Below are 21,354 nucleotides of genomic sequence, written 5' to 3'. Positions count from 1 at the left end.
ATAGATGTTTTTCTGGAACTCTCTTGCTTTTTCAATGATGCAGTGGATGTTGGCAATTTGATCTCTGGTTCCTCTGCCTTTTCTAAAACCAGCTTGAACATCTGGAAGTTCGAGGTTCACGTATTGCTGAAGCCTGGCTTGGAGAATTTTGAGCATTACTTTACCAGCATGTGAGGTGAGTGCAATTGTGTGGTAGTTTGAGCATTCTTTGGTATTGCCTTTATTAAGGATTGGAATGAAAACTGACCTTTTCCAGTCCTGTGGCCACTGCTGAGTTTTCCAAATTTGCTGACACTTTGCAGCACTTTCACAGCATCATCTTTTAGGATTTGAAATAGCTCAACTGGAATTCCATCACCTCTACTAGCTTTGTTCATAGTGATGCTTCCTAAGGCCCACTTGACTTCACATTCCAGGATGTCTGGCTCTAGGTGAGTGTGAGTGATCACACCATCGTGATTATCTGTAAGGAAAAAATCTGTTCTGCTTACCTACACTAAATTTATCTTTACACCTGCCTGCTTCTATCATGTTCTACCATATAATATATATATATTCTACATGTATACATATGCTTAACTTGAATTAGTCTTGGACTTCTGGTTATTGTTGGGCCTCACCAACTACTAGAATCTTGGAGGCAGAAGATGCCAAAAAGAGATGAGTACAGAAAGTGGACTTCAGTACATCAAATCAGAATAAACTGATGTGAGTTGGACTTTTCAGGGAAATTTAAATCAGATAGACAAGGCTTCACCAAGAAGGCTCCCAAAGAAATAGACACTGAAAATATCAGTGGAATCTAATGAGTAGATAGTTCTTTTATACAAAGGCTGAAGTCTTTCCTAAACTTGATCTGATATTTTTCAGCCTGATGGGGATGGTACAGAGAAGCCACATAACCAGTAGAAGGCAACTCCTACTTAGATAACAGCAGGTAATCAGAATCCACTATGATCAAATTCCCAAAAATGCTCAGCACTTTTTCATTAAGGTAACAGATTTAGATTGTTTTAAACCATAAAATTTATCTGTGTGCGTGTGCATGGCTTACCTGAATTATTACTGTACTACCTAAACTGTGTCTTTAGAAAACTGAATATGATGTTATCATATATTTTCCTCATTCACAACACAAAATCCAATGAATATTTACCTGATAAGACATATTATATCCCCTGCCTTCAGCTGTGTGACAGAAAACAGTTGTGACTTTCTTTCTTGAGTAGATACAAATCCATTTTGATGCCAAGGATTAACTGATGTTGGAGTTATGATTATATTATGGTTGTTGTGACATTTACTAAAGGGTTCTCATTTCCAGTAATGGTTATTTACATAATTTAAACCAACTCTCTAAAGTAAAAAAAAGGCAAAATGCTTAGTAAAATATAATTTAGAACATTTTCTTCTACATATTAATGAGCTAATCTGTAATTTCCCTGGTGGCTCAGTGGTAAAGATTCCGCCTGCAATGCAGGAGGCTTGGGTTCGATCCCTGGGTTGGGAAGATCCCCTGGAGAAAGAAATGGCAACCCACTCCAGTATTCTTGCCTGGGAAATCCCACGGACAGAGAAGCCTGGCGGGCTATGGTCCATGGTGTTGCAAAAGGTGGACACCACTGAGCAACTAAACCACCACCACCAATCTGTGACTATAGGACATCATAGTTAAAAATCTAGGTGAAGGTTAGTACCAGTAGAGGTAGACCAGCAATCAAATGTCCGGAGAATATTTTCCAGTTGCCAAGAAACAGCCATGAGGCTGAGTTCAGACAAAGAGATGGTGACAAAAGTCAAAACCCCAAGGCCATCCAGGGCTTGAAGGTTTATGTTCCAACAGTAAGACTAAAATGTAATTAATCCAGCCCTCGTGTCTTAGAGCCTAGGATAATATCCTGTGAGTGATCCAAGGAACCATAAGACTTGATCTCATATTAAAGTTGTCCCAGTGTTACAAAGTTGCTCAACTTGTAGGTGCAAATGTGACTATTCCCTGGAGTAACATCTTGTTGTTGGTGGCTAGTTGCTAAGTCTTGTCTGACTCTTTTGGGACCCCATGAACTGTAGCCCATCAGGCTCCTCTGTCCATGGGATTTTGCAGGCCATGAAGTGGGTTGCCATTTCTTTCTCTAAGGGATCTTCCTGATCCAGGATTAGAACCACTGTCTCCTGCTTGGCAGGTGGATTCTTTACCACTGAGGAAAGCCTAACTATATCACCTGGGAAGCCCTAACTATATCTTAGGCCTCAAAAAAAATTATGAGTAATTTTCCAAAAGAATAACCAGTGTACAATAAAAAATAACAGTGTGTTCAAGAAAATAAGAAGTCATGAATAATAACTAGAAACTGCAGGCATCAGAAATAGACCTACAAAGACTTGAGATATTGGAGTTATCAGATCATGAAGCAGCTTCAAACTGAGACTAGTGTGTAGGATGTTTACAGGAAGTACCTTTGGGAACAAAACTTGTGGAAAGGAGAGGGAAGAAACACGATTGGACAGAAGACATCATATTTCAGTGTAAGCCTTGTATGATGGCTTAGCCAACAATAGGGCTTCTTTGGAAGAAAAATAGCCCATCAGAGTTGTCCCCAACTAGGCCCAAATGACTGGGCCTTTATACTCCTAAGCCAATCGTCATTGCATATAAACCACCCTGGGAAAGGCAGAATCTTGGGCAAAGCAAAGGTAAACCCTGGAATATGCAGACAGTTGAAGGCTCTTTGTTTACAACACTCCCAACAGAAGGAGCAACAAGTCTTTCCTTGAAGGGTGATCCAGATGATACATTTCCATGCCCATCACACTCTAACTCAGCAATCGCATGCATACCTCAGAGACAGTCATGCATATGTATCCTAGAAATAAGTATTAAAATGTTATTAGAGGCATAGTTGATCATAGTCCTGAACTGGAAATAGCCCAGATCTTCATCAACAGTAAAATAAATAATGATATACTCATGAAACAGAATACTATACAGCAGCAAAAATGAATGAACTGCGGTCACATGCCTAACCTGAATGAATTTTACAAATAAAATGTTAAGCTAAAGAGCAAAGTCAAAAGAATATATGCAATAGAACTCTACTGTTTGCTGCTGCTGCTGCTGCTGCTGCTGCTAAGTCGCTTCAGTCGTGTCTGACTCCGTGTGACCCCATAGACGGCAGCCCACTAGGCTCTTCTGTCCCTGGGATTCTCCAAGCAAGAACACTGGAGTGGGTTGCCATTTCCTTCTCCAATGCATGAAAGTGTTTAGGAATGCATATTGAGGTGATACATCTATAAAGAAAAGCACAGAAGTAATTCCCATAAAATTAAAAATAGTAGTTATGTCTGTGGGATGAAGAGGTGTGACTAGGAATATATGGATTTATGGAGTACTGGAAATTTATACTTCTTGATCTAAGTGATAATTATATGGATTTTTGCTTTCAAATTATTTGTTAAGCCATTCATCTATGTTTTATACGCTTTCCCAGCCAGCATATTACATATCACAGACTTCTCTGGTGGCTCAGTATAAAGAATCCACCTGCAATGCAGCAGATGCAGGTTCGATCCCTGTGTCCATGAGGTTGCAAAGAGTTCAACATGACTTAGTGACTAAACCAACCGCTACCTTACGTTTCACAATTAAGGGATTTGTGCGTGTGTTTTGTTTTAATAAGAAAGCCATAGAAATGAATTGTGCAAAAAACCCCAAGGGTAGATCAACTGAACACAACTGTTAAGACATTTCACAGTCTCTTAAGTGAGACAGAAGGATGAGAGATGAACCATCTGGGGAAGGTGGGGCAAAAGTAGGAGATGGAATGAATGGATATAGTTAATTTGTCCTAAACATGCAGCAATCCTTTGAAAGGTTGTTGTTGAATCACGCGAATACACCGGGATTCTTGGCCCCCGGAGGAGAAGAATTCAATCCGGGGCCAGAGACGAGGCTTGATCGCTCGGAGCTTTTGTGTAATAAAGTTTTATTAAAGTATAAAGAAGATAGAGAAAGCTTCTGACATAGGCATCAGAAGGGGGCAGAAAGAGTACCCCCCTGCTAGTGTTTAGCTGGATGTTATATAGTCACTAGCAGTCTGTTAATGAAAGAAAGGAATGTCTTAAAATTCAGAATGGCACCAGGCCCCTCACCCATAAGATGCATTTTGGGATAAATGGTTTATCCTGGGCCATAAAATGATTAACTTGAATCTTGAAGAAGGGCAGACCACCATACAAATAGTTTCATTTACATAGATTAGGGGAACAATATCCATACTGGTTTGTCAAGTAGGTTCTGGGCCAAGAGGCGGAACCGACTTGGAGACAGAGTTTTGGGGTAAAGGCATAGTACATTAGCATAGCTTAAGACAAACATTTCCATAAGAAAAAGGCATTGGTTATCTCTAGACTGGAGAATAGCTAACTTCAGGCGAAGCCGGGTGTCATTATGGCAACACAGTATTTTAAGAGAAACCTCCCTTTAAATTTGTATAGAGAAGGAAAAAATATTGCTAGTTTGTTTCCTCCTGCCGCTTAAGAGAGATAAAAATGTCTGACACTTGCAGGCTATTTCCTCCATTTGGAGACCCCTGGCCTTCCTGCCTGTTACCCTCTCATTCCCCCCTTTTCTTTTAGGAGAATTATGTTGCCTAGGGAAAAGGGGCGTCGTTCTCATTCCATAACTACTTCCGAGCTGACAAGGGGCGTTGTCCCTAAATTGGTGAGGCAACATATTCTCCTAATCCTCATATTGAGGATATCTGATCCAGGGGCCCCAAATAGTAGCTGGAGGTAGCTACAGTAGTAGCAGGAGTTTGAGCAACCATTTGTAACTTAAAAGCTTTCATGCGGCTAGAAACAAATCCAGTTATACAATTACAGATGCAGGGAGCAAACAGCAAGAACAAAACAACCAGAATTATCGTAATTAAGATAGTTGTCCACCATGGGGAATTAGTTAACGTTTTCCAAAGTGAAGCAATTGAGGCTTCAGGAGTGTCCATGGCCCTAATCATCCTGTTCATGTGGTTAGTAAAATGAGTAACATTCGTACTCATATCAGGTATATATGTACAGCATTGGGTATGAATAATGGCACAAGTTCCTCCTTGTGCAGCTGTCAGAATGTCTAGAGCCAATCTGTTTTGTAAAACCACCTTTCTAATTTGTGCTTGTTCAGCATTAAGAGCTGAAATAGCCTTTTGAGAATCTTGTAATGCCTGTTGAGTAAAATTAGTCAAAGCATCCACTCGTAACATAACATCTGTAGTTCCCAAAGAGGGAACAAACGCTGCAGCCAAATAATCATACCAATAAAATACAGACCTTGCCCACCGAGTTCTAAGGTGGGGTAAATTAGCAGGCTTTTCTGGAAGCTCTGAAAATATAAAGCCATGAGTAAAGGCTAGACCCAGGGTGCATCTCCCTATCTAACCAGGGGGAAGCCATGCCCATAGGTAAGAGCCACATATCCAATAAGTTCCGTTTGGAGCAAGCCAGCGCGACTGAGATATCCAGTCCCAATTCGTGCCTGGCCAGACAAAGGGAGAACCTGAACTGGGATTGGAAAACACGGGAATGATTACATTGCATGTTTCCCGAGACAAATATCCCATTTGTTTCCAATCATTGTAATTAAGTTGTTGGCTAACTTTTGGGGACGGCTCTGTTTGTTCCCAGCATATAGAGGCAGTAGATATTAAACGTCCTTTTTCAGGAGTTAGCCATGTAACCTCATCTCATATTTGATAAACGTCAGGTAAAAAGCCATTAGATCTAGACCTATTTACCTTATATGTAGCAAAATAGTCATTGAACCGAGACAACGTATAATCAAAATTAAAAGTCACATTATGTCCGTAGTCAGAGTACAAAGTGTTGCACCAGTCCATTTTAGGGTTGGTAGATGTCATCAGATGACGAAGAGGCATCGCATGTGATTGTTGTCGAAGGTATTCACAGACTTGGAGAAAGTCTTTTCCTTGAAGTGGGGATGTCCACCACGGGAAGCCTTCCACTGACGAAGAGGGGAGCGCTCCGCAGACCCAGCAGTTAGACCGATTGTGGAATGCAGCATAGGAGTGAGCCCAGGACAGGAAGACATTGTCTTGAGGATCCAACGGCAGACTCAGGATATTTGGAGTCAGCAGAAGTAGACTCACATAGATTATCAGGCCCATCCGCTGCCCTTTGCTTAACTCTAGAGCTCGGGTCAGGGCCACAAGCTCCGCTAACTGAGCACTGGTTCCCTGGGGGAGAGATTTTGCTTCCAAAACCTGTTCAGCAGTCACCACGGCGTAACCTGCTTTATGCTTTCCATCCTGAACAAAAGAACTGCCATCTGTAAATATTTCCATGTCAGGATTGTCTAATGGGGTATCCTTTAGATCCTCCCAAGCTGCATAGTTTAAAGTTAGGAATTGAGAACAATCGTGATCAGGTGTTTCATTTTCCTTCTCAGGAAGGAAAGTGGCAGGATTTAAATTTCCACAAACTTTAAGCTTAGTTACTGGTCCTTCTAACAACAATGACTGATACTTAAGAAGCCTACTGTCTGTCATCCAAATATTAACCTTAGAATTTAAGATTCCACTCACATCATGAGAAGTCAGTACAGTAAGGTTTTGTCCATTAATTATTTTTAAAGCTTCAGGTGCTAATAAAGCCGCTGCCCCAATTACTCTTAGGCAGTGGGGCCACCCACGTGCAACTACATCTAATTCTCTGCTTAGATAAGCAATAGGTTGTTGGTGAGGCCCTCGGGGTTGTGTCAAAACTCCCAATGCCACACCTTTTCTTTCAGTGACAAACAAATTAAATTCTGACCCTGTGGGCAAGCTCAGAGCTGGAGCTTGCAGGAGAGCAGTCTGAAGAACCTTAAAAGCCTTTTGAGTTTCTGGAGACCAAACCAGTTTGTCAGTTTGGGCCTGCTGAGTTTCAGCTATAAGTTTATATAAAGGCCGGGCAAGTTCCCCATAACCCGGAATCCAAATGCGACAGTAACCTGTGATTCCCAAAAATCCTCTCAATTGTCTTAAAGTCATAGGTAGGGGGTGATTTAGTATAGGTTTAATTCTCTCAGGGCCTATGGCCCTAGTCCCTTCTGATATGATTAGGCCCAGATATCTAACCGATTGTTGACAAAGCTGAGCCTTTTCTCTTGATGCCTTGTAACCACAGCCTGCCAGAAAGTTTAAGAAATCTTTTGAGGCTCGCGAACAAGCTTCCTCTGTCTCAGCACAGAGCAAAATATCATCTACATATTGTAACACCACTGCTTCAGAGCTGTTAAAGTTTTGTAAATCCCGTGACAAACTTGGTCCGAATAAGTGAGGACTGTCAAGAAATCCCTGGGGCAAAACTGTCCAGGTTAACTGAGAAGCTGGCTGCGTAGGGTCTTCAAAGGCAAATAGGAATTGACTTTCTTCTGCCAAAGGCACTGAATAGAAGGCATCCTTTAAATCAATTAACTGAGAAATATTTGGCCCGTTCAGGAATTTCAGACAATAGAGTATAAGGATTAGGCACCACGGGGTGTAAAGGAACTACAGCCTCATTTATTATTCGTAAATCTTGAACTAGTCTCCATTTACCATTCGATTTCTTTATACCCAAAATAGGAGTGCTGCAAGGACTGTTACAGGGAATTAATAGTCCCTGCTCCTTTAAATTTTCGATGATGGGTTTTAACTCTTCCTTAACTTCAGGTTTCAGTGGATACTGCTTCTTATGTGGAAATACGTGTGGGTCTTTGAGCTTAACAACTACCGGAATAGCATTTTGTGCTCGACCCACAGATTTTCCATCAGCCCATACTCTAGGATTTACATTTTGTTCAACTAAAGGGAGAGAAAGGGAGGGCTCCATATTCATGAAAACAGAGGCATGGACCTTGCTCAGTATATCCCTTCTCAAAAGGGGTGAGGGAGATTCTGGCACAATCAGAAACTCGTGTGAAAACAGCACAGAATCCCAGTTGCAAGATAAAGAATAACTGAAATAATACCTTTTGGCTTCTCCAGACAGTCCCATTACGGAAGTGGATCGGGAAGAAAGTGGGCCAGGGGCTTCAGTAAGCACAGAATAAGTTGCCCCAGTATCTAAAAGGAAATCGACGGATTGGCCCCCCACAACTATTAATACCTGGGGTTCCTAGGTGTAATTAGGACGGGAGCTTGTGTGGGGACCCCCGGGCACCTTCAGTCCTGATTGTCTTGAGAGTCCGACCCGGGAGACCTACGCCTCTGGGGACAGTCTCTCTTCCAGTGTGGTCCTTTGCAGACCGGACATGGAGCCGGGGGCGGCTTAGATGCCTGAGGGCAATCCCGCTTGAGGTGCCCCTCCTTTCCACAGCAGTAGCAAGCCCATCCCTTTTTACCTGGGCCCCTCTGGGCATTTTTCTCAGGCTGTTTAAGAACGTTTTTCATAGCCTTGGCTTCCGCCTTTTCCTTTGTCTTTTTTTGCCTTTCTTTTTTTTCCTCATATTCCCTACCATAATAGACTGTCTGAGCCAATTGTAACAGAGTATCTAAAGACTGATTTGGTCCATACGCCTGTTTTAATAGCTTACGGCGGATATCTGGAGCCGACTGAGTGAGAAATCTATCCTTTAAGATCACTTTTCCCTCTTCACTTTCGGGATCAATCTCAGTGAATCTGCGAAGGCCTTCTCTCAGTCTATCTAGGAATTTACCAGGAGCTTCTTTCTCTTCTTGTTCTATATCTGCCAATTTGCCATAGTTTAAAGGCTTAGAACGCGCCTGCCTAAGTCCTTCAAGAATACATCTAACAAAATGACTCTGATCCCATCTTCCTTTAGCTGTGTTGTAGTCCCAGTCTGGTTTTATAGTTGGGACCGCCTGATTCCCAGTGGGGAGGGCCGCTATCTCGTTCTCCCTCTTCTCTACTGATTCATTACCAAGCCACTCATCTCCATAAGCAACCGCTTTTCCCAAAACTCGAGTCCTTGACTCAGGAGTCAGCGTTTGTCCCAAGATATACATCACATCCTTCCAAGTGAGGTCATAAAGCAGAGTAACACCTTTAAAAGCTCTGATATATTTTCTGGGTCCTCTAAATAGTCTCCCAGATCCTCCTTGATTCTTTGTATTTCTTGATAAGAAAAAGGCTTATTAACTCTCATGGACTGATTATTTCTCCCGGTGGGTGTTTCATAAAGAGGCAACAGCTTGTGTGGCTGTTCCTCAGTCTCTCTGGCTGCTGTGCGCATATGATCCCAGGGATAGATTGGAGAAACCTGTTTTTCCTCTTCTCTTTGTCTCCTGTCCTCCATCTCATCTCTTACTTCGATGGTCTGAGTTTCTACTGAAACCAGAGTAGTCTGAGGTCGTACTGAGACAGGAGTTGTTTGGACCTCCATGTGGGCAGTTTGAATCCCAGTTTGGAGTCCCAGGTACGGGGGCAAAGGAAGAGGATAGGGGGGAGCTGAAGGTTTCACACCCAAATCTATACCCTTAGGACATAAGTCTGGCATATTTCGCAGAGAGAAAAAGGGCAACACATATGCTACTTCTACCCATTTCCCGTGTTCCTTACAGAACCGGTCTAATTGTAGAACAGTATTATACTTAAGAGACCCTCCAACTGGCCACCGTTCGCCATCCTCCAATGGATACCGTGGCCATGCAGTATCACATAGGAAGACCAGGTGTGTCTTCTTTAAGCCCTGGGGATCAAATCTATCCCAGTTTTTCAGGATACAGTTTAAAGGAGTGAGGCTGGAATTGTTAGCTCCCATCTGTAAGAGAGAAAAAAAGCGACCAGCGCCATTTTTTCTACCGGAGGCGTCCCTCCCTGCTCTAGATGGAGGTGTAGACAGACGTTACACCAAAAGCTTTTCCTTCCTGGTCGGACTTAGTCTGTCCCTTACCGACGCAGGCGCCGTACTCGTCCCTCCCGGTTCTACCACCGAGATGGGGTGGGGATGTACCAGGGGTAGACTTGATAGCATCCCTACTTGACGTCCAGCTCTTCACCCTTAACCTTGCTTGCCTCTGATGTCACCCGGGGTGAATCAGAGTAACTTTCCGGAATGCCTCCCAAGCTAAGACCATTGTGGGAAACATTCGTCACCTGAGTGCCTGTGCACGACCCTGAGTATTTCCTGACCACAATAAGACCGACGCGAACATAAAACTGAGATGTTCTTTCCAAGCATCACCACACCAGTATAACAGCCTCCTCTGATCCACTAAGAGCCGGCATTACCAAAGAAAAAAAAACCCATCGCAGTCCCAATCTGAGTAACCTTTAACCTCAGAGATGTTCTGGGAGCTAGAGCTCCATCTAGCTTCCGAACTTTCGATTCCTAGCGAGGCTAGACACTTTCTTGACTACGAATCCAAGTTTGGGACCTAAGCCACAGTACACAATAACAGTATAGATCACAAGTCCCTTGAAAGTCTATGATCCGATAGATTAGGTTAGTACTTCTAATTCCCAAGGAGTTATGAAATGGTCAAAGAGACCGAAAAGTTTGACCGAGAAAGGAGAGTTCGGTCCACACGCTTTGCTCATTTCTGGTCGGTTCTCGAAGGAGACATTGGGTGCCTCTTGGCATTGGCAGGTCGGTATAACGCCCCGACAGGTTTCTGCCGTAAGCCATATGAGATCACCGTGGAACCGCAGAGCAGGGCTCCTTACTTGTTTCACGCAGGGCATGCCATTCATTCACACAAGCACACGGTTGAGTTAGTAAAGCACAGCAGAAAACGTGTTCGCTAAGAGAACAAAGGACTAAAGCTCCAAGCATCCTTACCTTGTCCAGAAGGATCCCGGACGAGCCCCCAAGATGAAAGGTTGTTGTTGAATCACGCGAATACACCGGGATTCTTGGCCCCCGGAGGAGAAGAATTCAATCCGGGGCCAGAGACGAGGCTTGATCGCTCGGAGCTTTTGTGTAATAAAGTTTTATTAAAGTATAAAGAAGATAGAGAAAGCTTCTGACATAGGCATCAGAAGGGGGCAGAAAGAGTACCCCCCTGCTAGTGTTTAGCTGGATGTTATATAGTCACTAGCAGTCTGTTAATGAAAGAAAGGAATGTCTTAAAATTCAGAATGGCACCAGGCCCCTCACCCATAAGATGCATTTTGGGATAAATGGTTTATCCTGGGCCATAAAATGATTAACTTGAATCTTGAAGAAGGGCAGACCACCATACAAATAGTTTCATTTACATAGATTAGGGGAACAATATCCATACTGGTTTGTCAAGTAGGTTCTGGGCCAAGAGGCGGAACCGACTTGGAGACAGAGTTTTGGGGTAAAGGCATAGTACATTAGCATAGCTTAAGACAAACATTTCCATAAGAAAAAGGCATTGGTTATCTCTAGACTGGAGAATAGCTAACTTCAGGCGAAGCCGGGTGTCATTATGGCAACACAGTATTTTAAGAGAAACCTCCCTTTAAATTTGTATAGAGAAGGAAAAAATATTGCTAGTTTGTTTCCTCCTGCCGCTTAAGAGAGATAAAAATGTCTGACACTTGCAGGCTATTTCCTCCATTTGGAGACCCCTGGCCTTCCTGCCTGTTACCCTCTCACCTTCATGGAGCCAGAACTATAGCTTAGGTTTCTTAACTCCTAAATCAGTGTTCCTCCCTTCCTGCCCCCCAAGTACAGAGGTTTTGCTTTCTGAGGCAAGTTTCAGTTACCCAGGGTCAACTGTGTTCTGAATATATTAAGCGGAAAATTCAAGAAATAAGCAATTTATACCAGTAGTCATGTATGGATGTGAGAATTGAACTATAAAGAAGGCTGAATGTCAAAGAATTTATGCTTTTGAACTGTGGTGTTGGAGAAGACTCTTGAGAGTCCTTTGGACTGCAAGGAGATCCACCCAGTCCATCCTAAAGGAAATCAGTCCTGAATATTCATTGCAAGGACTGATGCTGACCCTGAAACTCCAATACTTTGGCCACCTGATGCAAAGAATTGACTCATTGGAAAAGACCTTGATGCTGGGAAAGATTGAAGGCGGGAGGAGAAGGGGATGACAGAGAATGAGATGGTTGGATGGCATCACCAACTCAATGGACATGAGTTTGAGTAATCTCTGGGAGTTGGTGTTGGACAGGGAAGCCTGGCATGCTGTAGTCCATGGGGTCGCAAAGAGTCGGAGACGACTGAGCGACTGAACTGAACTGAAGTTTTAAATTATGCACCATTCTGAGCAAGATGATGAAATTTCATGCCTGTTCTGCTCCGTCCCCCTACCTACATGAATCATCCTTTTGTCCACGTATCCACCTAATTAGACACTTAGTAGCCTTTTAGGGCTTGGTGGCTCAAATGGTAAAGAATCTACCTGCAGTGCGGGAGACCTGAGTTTGATCCCTAGGTTGGGAAGATCCCCTGGAGGAAGGTGTGGAAACCCACTCCAGCATTTTCGCCTGGAGGATCCCCATGGACAGAGGAGCCTGATGGACCCCTGAAAGAGGAGCCTGGTGGGCCCCTGACAGAGGAGCCTGGTGCGCGCCAGTCCGTGGAGTTGCAAAGAGACGGACACTACTGAGCGACTAAGCACAGCACAGTTATCAGGTCAACTGATGAGGTATTGCTTGTCCTCAGGTAACCCTGATTTTACTTAATAATGACCTCAAAGCACATGAGTAATGATGCTGGCAATTCAGATATTCTCTTACTGTGTCTAATTTAAACTTTACCATAGGCATGTATGTATAGGAGAAGCTTAGGATATGTAGGGTTCAGTACTATCTGTGGTTTCAGGTATCCACTTGGGGTCTTGGATGGTTTCCCCTCAGGATTAGGGGGGACTGCAGTCAATGTCCAGGAGGTGAGATGTCACTTAGGGAGCCCTCAGATAAAGATAAGAATGACAATCGAAACAGAGGGAAGAGAGCAAGAAGATCCAGGGCCTGGCCCTGAGGATCTGGGGCATTCCAGGTGGAATTCAGGTAGGAGAGAGTCCTCTGCCCCTGGGAGCACCCACACATTTCACTCCTGGATATGTGCGGATGGGGAGAAGAAGGCAAGAGGGAGAACAGGGGATTTGGGGGAGACTGAGAACTCACCTACAGTACTAGTAGGGATCATGGTAGCTCATTGCTAGTAATGAGCAACTTCTTACACTTCACTAGCCAGGGGCAGTGGGAGCCCACATGGTACACATTTAATGAGATGGCCCAGTTACTAAATCAAAAGGCACTAGATGTGATGGGGGAGTGGCCACTAACACCTACCAGCTTTCCAGCATTCCACCCTGAACCAAACCCAGATGTCATCAGGTCAACTTTATCAAATGCATCAGCAAAGACTTTCGACACCATGCTACTCCCCACCCATGTGTCACAAAGTCCAGCAACCTGTTTAGTCAGTCAGTGGTAAATGAGAGAATGCATGAAAGGCCTCCTTAACTTTAGGTCCGTCCACCATTTGCAGAAACTAAAGGCAGTAGAGGGGCATGACTCAGCAGTTTCTGCAGCCACTGAAGTCCAGGGTAGGCATTCCTACTCTGGCAGAATGAAGGGGCTGCCTCTCAAGCCTTATCAGGGCAGCCTTGTCTCTGAGGGGGGCAGACACTCGGCCCCAACCACCGCTGGGTTGGATTGTCCTGAAGGGCTTTCTAAGCAGAGCACAGGGGGAGCTGCTGTTCCTGGAGCCTCTCCCAGGACAGAAAGTCTACACTCGACCTGGGGAAAGGGGTCAGCTGAGCCAGATGGAGAGAAGCTCTGAGGGACTGCAGGGCAGTGAACCGACACAAAAGGCACGGCTCTCTCCTTCCTCTTGAACTCCTAACCATCCCCTCCAGGGAATGTGGGCTTACCAAAGGAGAGGGAAGAGCCTCTGTTCTGTGGCTTTTCTGCCACCAGCCCAGACCAGCCAAACCACTCTGGCAGATTCATTTAAGTGGTAGAGCCCACATATTCAAAAATAAATGCACACCACTGTGGTCTGCGTTTAACAGAAGTCCTGTGCTATCACACATGGAGTTTGCTATTGACACCAAAACCAACTTGCCTTGTATCGTGGCTTGAATGCCAAGGAGCCAAATTGCTCCCTAATTAGGTTTAATGGCCAAGTAATTCTAGGTCATGTCTATCCTTTAATGTTTAACTTGGAGGCATTTTTCTGGCTGCATCTATGTGAACTGCTTTTGTGTTTTTGCAGTTCCACTTCCAAATCTTGGCAAACGGGCCAAATGTTTTCCGGCTATGAAACCGCTAAGGCCAATTTGTGTCGTATCATCCTTGTTCCCTCCCTGCAATTTTGGAGGAGCCTTGAGCAATCATGTTAATTAGGCTCTGGGTGACACAGCTCTTGCAGTTGACAATGGGAACAACTCTGGGGCTCAGCATTGGCGCAGAGAACTTTTCCTTCCCACTTCCTCAGCCATCGCTTTCCTTTCTGTGTGGGCCTCTCAGCCATTTGTTGCAGTGTAAACTGACTCACTAGCAACAAGGGTGGGTGGGGGTTGGGGAGTCTGGGGGTGTTCAGCTGGGAAGATCTGGAATAGAGCAATGCTATCCCAGGTGAAGTGGACAGAACTTGTTTTCTGAGCCCCTCCACCTCTTCTGGGGTCCCCAGTGTCCTGTGCTGACCTTTACTCTCCCCAGCAGTACCCACCCAGATTTGATCCCAAGGATGACATCTCCATCAAATCCTTTCCTGTCCCCAATCTTCTCTCATCTGAATTCAAATTTACCTCTCCTTTGTCCTAGGACCATAATGTCTTACAGGAGTCCTGGTAAACCAGCCTTTTAAAATTAGTCATGCAGAAGTGTGTATGGGTGTCAAAAGATGATGAAATGCAAAGATGAAGCTGAATTCCTTGCTTCTTATAGCAGAGGAAAGCTAGGCAGGTCTTGAGTGCTGCTCTTATATAGCGTTTTTGTCAGGGGTGTGCTGGCAAACCAGCTCTCTGAGAGTAGGGAGAAAAAGAGCACTGAATTATAGCCCTGGCCAATTTCCAGTGCTATAATATAGAGTCAGCACTCCCATCATGGCCTGACTTCAAGCTACTAGCAAGTGAACAAATGGCCCATAAAATTTCAGAACCTCTAAGATCTCCTCAGGCTAGTTCTTGCACACCACTTGGTTGGAAAACATGGAGTTCAGGCATTGGTTGGCTTCCAGGCATGTAAGAGGGTTAATATCATCTGTAGGAACAGTGTTACTTGGTTGAGACTGTTGTTGATTAGTTGGCATGCAGAGGAGCTGGAACTGGAATGAATCCATCTCTAATTGGCTGACTTGTTAAGCTTTTACTGAAATGAGCTGTCATTGATCCAATGAACAGGTTTGAAACAGCTGCATATGGGTACATAAAAATCTATCTGTTCCTAAGTCTGAGGAACATTTTTATTCTCAGGTGTTGAGCACATTAGATACAAATTTTGGCAAAGCCTGTATTAGCAGTGACTGGGACAATGAAAATTCAGTTAGAATACTAGCTTTTGGATGGCTGGCGAAGCCAAATAAAGAAAATCCCCACTAATGTTAAAATAGACACATCTTAATGTGTTTCCTGTCTTTTTTCTCCTATTTCCAGTTCCATGAGCTTTCATGAATCTGGGACTGAGTAGAGGACTTTTGTGCGGTATTTTCAGTTCATTTTGGGGAAACAATCTGAAGTTTCCTGTTTGAGATTAAATATGGGTCATTTCTCTTCCTCAGACCTCTGCCACAGATAAAGAGGGAACAGAAAATCCTCATCAGACACCATGTGTGACTGGTCCCCAGACAAAATCTGTGTCTGACATCTAGTCAGCATGTCCTGTCTATGTCCTGCCCCCACCTCTCCTCCCCTTGCCCTCCACCCCACACAGGCTGATTCCCTGACCTGTGAATGTGGAACAGGAATCTTGTGAGTCAGAGCTGGCAGAGGTTGGATCGGTGCTCATATTTCCCTCAACTCACACTAGAATGGCCTACAATACTTATTTTACTGTTTTGTCTCTGTTAATTTTCAAAATGGCTTGCCCCTGGTCTCTATTGGCTGTTATCAAAGCCATCTCGTGTTTGCTTGGCAATGGTAGCTTTCTCCTCTCCAATTATACCTCCATCGGAGCTGCAGTACTGGCAGTGTATCCTCTCTTAGACTGTGTCCACCAACCCAGTGGTTAAGAGCAGGGACTTGGGTGCCAGAGTTTAAACATTAGCCCTACCTACCATCTGTGTGCCCGTGTGACCTCAGTAAGTATCTCTTATGTAGACAAGGAAAATCCCAACAAGAGACTGTGAACTCTACACTCGGGGAAAATTTGCTCATGGTTGCTGGGGAGGGGGTGCTACATGTTCACTTTATTCCTCCTTGTAAAGAATAGAGAATGAGAAGTGAATCAACAGGCAGAGAAGCAGAACGGGGCCACATAGCTCTCGTATCTGGTCCCAACCATCGGGCACAGGTCCCTGATCCCAGGTCCCTGGTTCCCCACCAGCCACATCGATCCCTCTGTATCCCTTCAACCCTTGGGTCTTCAAAGCCAGTGGGCTTTTCTCAATGCACACACTACTTCTGATCTCTCAGGAAATGTTTAACTCTGTGGGCCATCGCCTGCCCTCTCTGTTATGGGTCATTCTTTGGAAAAGCCTGGAAAAGCCTTCTTTGTAGACCTGGAACTCAGGAACCAGCCCCCGCTGGGTCCTGGCTCCACCACTAGCTGCTTGGACACATGATTTAGATGATCTGAGCTCAGCTTCCTTATCTGTAATATAGGGATGGTAATAGTGCCTGCTCCCTGTATTGTTATGATTCACCCTACGTAAAAATGACCTTGGATATAGAAAATACCTGGAAGGGCTTGTTACTAACCTGCCCTTCTTCCCTACACCTGTTCTTCCAAGTCCATTCCTCCCAGGCAGTTCCTCTCATCTGAATGTGCTCCCCACCAGGTTCTCTCCTCAGCCTTCTCTTTAGCAATACCCCTAGTGAGTTCATTTGTTTCCCAAGTTCCAAGCATCACCTTAAGCTGGTGACTCTCCAGTCAGTGTCTGTGGCCTGGATCTCTCACCTAGAAAGCTCCCTATCTTTCTGCTTCAATGTGCCACTGTTCATTCAAGCCCAAGACGCCCTGCACTACACTCAACAGCATCCCTTTTAAACCGGGTCCCCTCCCCTCACCTGCGTATGACAGTGTTGTTCTGATTCTTCCAGTCTGCAAATTGTTGCCCTCTTCTTCCTCTCCCAACATCTAACTTATTGCCAGAGCCCATTGTTCTTCCTTGTCTGTCCCTTGGATCCACCTCTTCTCTTGCATTGTGCTATCCCCACTGCCCCGCCCATTGTTACCGGAGCAGATCCTTACCCAGCTTCAGAGTGGATCTCCCCTCATTCATGGAAGTGCTTCTCCGCTGGCATAGTTGGCATCCAGGGAGGAGAGTAAGAGACAGCCCGGCTAGGAGGCTGCCTGGGCTTGGACCCTGTGTGGTATATTCAGTGTACATGGCATAACCAGTGATACATGGCTTCCAGCATGGCGTGCCAGCTGTGTACCCCACTCCCAAATCCTAAGGTTAGGACAACTCAGAACACACACACACCCTTCCACACACATGCACACATATACTTCCAGGTGGCCTCTTTTGGAGGGAAGGTGGAGCTTTATTTTTTTTTGGCGGGGGTGGGGGGGGGGCTCCAAAATCACTGCAGATGGTAACTGCAGCCATGAAATGAAAAGATACTTGCTCCTTGGAAGAAAAGTTATGACCAACCTAGACAGCATATTAAATAGCAGGGACTTTACTTTGCCAACAAAGGTCCATCTAGTCAAAGCTTTGGTTTTTCCAGTAGTCATGTATTGATGTCAGAGTTGATTTTAAAGAAAGCTGTACACCAAAGAATTGATGCTTTTGAACTGTGGTGTTGGAGAAGACTCTTGAGAGTCCCTTGGACAGCAAGGAGATCCAACCAGTCCATCCTAAAGGAAATCAGTCCTGAATATTCATTGGAAGGATTGATGTTGAAGCTGAAATGCCAATACTTTGGCCACCTGATGCAAAGAACTGACTCATTTGAAAAGACTCAGATGCTGGGAAAGATTGAAGGCAGGAGGAGAAGGGGACAACAGAGGATGAGATGGTTGGATGGCATCACCGACTCAAGGGACATGAGTTTGAGTAAACTCTGGGAGTAGGTGATGGACAGGGAGGCCTGGCATGCTGCAGTCCATGGGGTCACAAAGAGTCAGACACGACTGAGCGACTGAACTGAACTGGGGCCATTAGTACCCCAGCTGAGAGTCACTGAGCCTCTTCCAAGTCAAATCCAGCCCACAGAACCTCCTCAGACCCACCCCAAACACAGATCACTCAGAGCTCCCAAAAACCTCTCCCTGCCTGCCTGCCTCCTTCATCACCTTGTCTTTCTCAGGTCAACCATGCCCCCACCCATCCTCAACTTCATCTTTGCCCCTTCCCTGGTCAGCATAGTCCTTCCATCTTCTTAGCATCTTTCCTAGCAGTTCTGTATTCAGGCTCCTTCTGTTCCTTTTAACCTCCTCACCCTTACTATTCATATCCTAGTAATCCACCAGGCCTGGTTCAGCCTTCTGTAACTGCCTTGCCAAGATCCTGAGCCTTCTCAAAACACCTTATAATCAGTTCCGCCTGTCTTTTTTTACTCTCTTTCAGTTGTCCATTCATTGCCTTGTCTATTGAATCAGACACTCGGCTTTGAGGGCCACAGCCACTCCTGTCTGTAACCCACAGGGCTGCTATAATGAGTAGTAGTGAGCTCCTACACAGCTGCCCTTTTTTATTTCAAAATTTTGATCAAAACCTGACTACTTAACTCATGGCCGCACCAGCCTGTGATGTGCCCCCTGCAGAAAGATTTTAGCAGGCAGTCAGGACAGGAGCTGGGGAAAGCCAGCCCTTCAACAGTTTTTTACTGATGATCCAGCTTTTTACTTGGTCACAGTAAATGACAAGCTGACACCCAAGATAAATGATGTCTCTGTCACACACTAATTTGTTTGCATGATAGAAGTTGATGATGAAACTGACCTGCCTGCACTTATTTCTCTCCATGAGTCCCCCCAGCCACTTGCCCTCATCGTAAAAATACAGAAGGTGGGAACCGAGCAGCAGAGCCAGTGTCTTTACCTGCTTCCTCCTGGTGGACATCGGTGCTGTCTTTCAAGTCTTCATCCACCCAGGGACGAGCCTCAGCCCCAGGCTCCCCCTTCCTTCTCTCAGTGCTTCCATCAGCATTTTTAAAGATCCACACCATCAAAATGCAGATGGCAGCTACCAAGACTGGAGTCAGAAGAAACATGGTGGTGAGACTGATCCTGAAGGGTGTCCATACTTCCCAGGCTGGGGTTTAAACAAACAGGGACAGGTGTGGGGAATGCTGGGAGATGAGTGAAGAGAGGGAGGGGTTTGCTCGGGGAAGGGACAGTGAACCTGCTGACTCCACGAGGACTTTGCCAAGGAGCAAATATCACAGCTGTGTGAGTCAGGGTGTGTTGCGGGTCTGGCAATGCATGGGTGAGTGCACTTTCTTAAACTGTGTGCTCAATCAATATATTCTTAGACAATCACTGCCAGGATTTGAGGATATACTTTAAAGCACTAGATCTTGCCAGCCATGGTGGTATTTCATCTTTCTCCTGTAGATTTTCTCTGAGAGCAGTGTGTCCTCGACTGGCCTGATGCTAGGAGTCGCTTAGTGTTGGCCCCTTCGAACCAACCTCCATGCCTGTTTTGAGCGGTTCCCAAATCTGGGATGTTTTCCTGCAGTTTTAGAGACTGGGCAAAGGATTGGCTATCTCAGGCCTCTCGTGCACATTTTGCCTTATATATATCTATATTATTTCAATTCTTTTCAACCAGCATGTACTAGTTTTTACTATTTCTACTTTTTTTGTGTGATAAGATATAATAATATAAAATTTACTATCCTAGCTCTTTTTAAGGCTCCAGTTCAATGACATTAAGTACATTCACAGTGTTGTAAACCCACCACCACGCTTCTAAAAACTGCTTCATCACCCCAAACAGGAACCCTCTAACCGTGAAGCAGTAATTCCCCACTTTCTTTTCCCACAGGCCCTGGTAACCTCAAACCCACTTCCTACATTATGATTCTGACTGTCCTAGGAGCCTTCTGTAAGTGGACTCATACAGTATTTGTCTTTTTGTGAATGGCTGTAATGACTTTCACTTAGCTGAAAGTCTTCAAGATTCATCCATGTTTTAATACAGATCAGAATGTCGTTCTTTTTCATGGTTCAGTCGCTCAGTCGTGTCCGACTCTTTGCGACCCCATGAATCGCTAGCTCGTACTATATATTTTTATGGGGGCTTCCCCAATGGCTCAGCAGGTAACAAGTCTGCTTGCAATGCAGCAGATGCAGGTTTGATCCCTGGATCAGGAAGATCCTCTGGAGAAGGAAATGGTAATCCATGCCATCATCCTTGCCTGAAAAATCCCATGGACAGCGGAGCCTGGATGGCTACAGTCTATGGGGTCGCAAAGAGTCAGACACAACTGAGCACTCGGCACAGCACATGTATTTTTATACTTAAAAAATAGACACTAAATAAATGTTACATTTACAAGAAGACCATTACAATACAGTGCAATAAGTGCTATACTAGACAAGTATGCCTGGTCCCTTATTCCATCTGAGACAGGAAAGACCCCACAGAGGACATAGCTTCTACTGTCTCAACAAACTCAGTGTGACCTGGGACAGTGCAATTGAGGGAGCTTGCGCCAGAATCTAATCTATACACTCTCCCTTGAGAAACTCTTGCTGCAAAAAAAAAAAAAAAAGTCAGCTGACCTAGGCAGTGTGTTGTGTAGTGACATGGTTGCTTTGCCTGGATTTCCATTCTGCTGTGTGCTCATGCCTCACTTCATGACTGGTGATCAAGAGTGGATGGATTGGTCAGTCTGCAAACCGCACTGGGAACATCCTTACTTTAGAGAACATATTTTCCCAAGACACACATACGAGTCTTTACTTCCAGTGCTGGTGGTGAATCTAATTATCCCTGTCCTTGAATCCTTCTGCTTTAGTAACATTCTGCAAGTGTATTTGCAGGGTAAGTGAAATGAGGTGAAAGAGAACTTTCCAGGAAAGAGACTTCCCGGCATTGAGTGAGGCAACACCATTTCTAATGATTCACACAAACAACCTGTCATCAAGCATTTCTATTAAGTACTTATTTAACAAGTGTTATATCAAGTATTCACACTAAAGGCTTAAAATAGGACGTGCTTGGGACTTCCCTGGTGATACACTGGTTACAGCTCTGCACTTCCACTACCAGGGAAATGTTCAACCCCTGGTTGGGAAACTAAGATCCCACATGCCACGTGTTGTGGCCAAAACATAAACAGACTCACAGATTTAGAGAATGAA

The 21,354-nt window shown here is 44.7% G+C and overlaps 1 protein-coding gene across 2 annotated transcripts in view; it reads right to left on the bottom strand.

Annotated features, from left to right (window-relative positions):
• The window catches only part of IYD (iodotyrosine deiodinase), a 40,540-nt gene extending 21,226 nt beyond the window's left edge, over window positions 1-19,314 (bottom strand). For both annotated transcript variants that reach the window (NM_001102165.1, XM_024996721.2), the window contains 1 exon segment: window positions 19,085-19,314. In NM_001102165.1, coding sequence (NP_001095635.1) covers window positions 19,085-19,256 — 172 coding nt within the window. In that variant the 5' untranslated portion in view covers window positions 19,257-19,314.
• Window positions 19,315-21,354: the final 2,040 nt, after the last annotated feature.

Source organism: Bos taurus, chromosome 9, assembly GCF_002263795.3.
Source record: "Bos taurus isolate L1 Dominette 01449 registration number 42190680 breed Hereford chromosome 9, ARS-UCD2.0, whole genome shotgun sequence".
Lineage (NCBI taxonomy): Eukaryota > Metazoa > Chordata > Mammalia > Artiodactyla > Bovidae > Bos > Bos taurus.
Note: the sequence above shows the minus strand (reverse complement) of the source record. Positions and strands in the feature narration are given on the sequence as shown.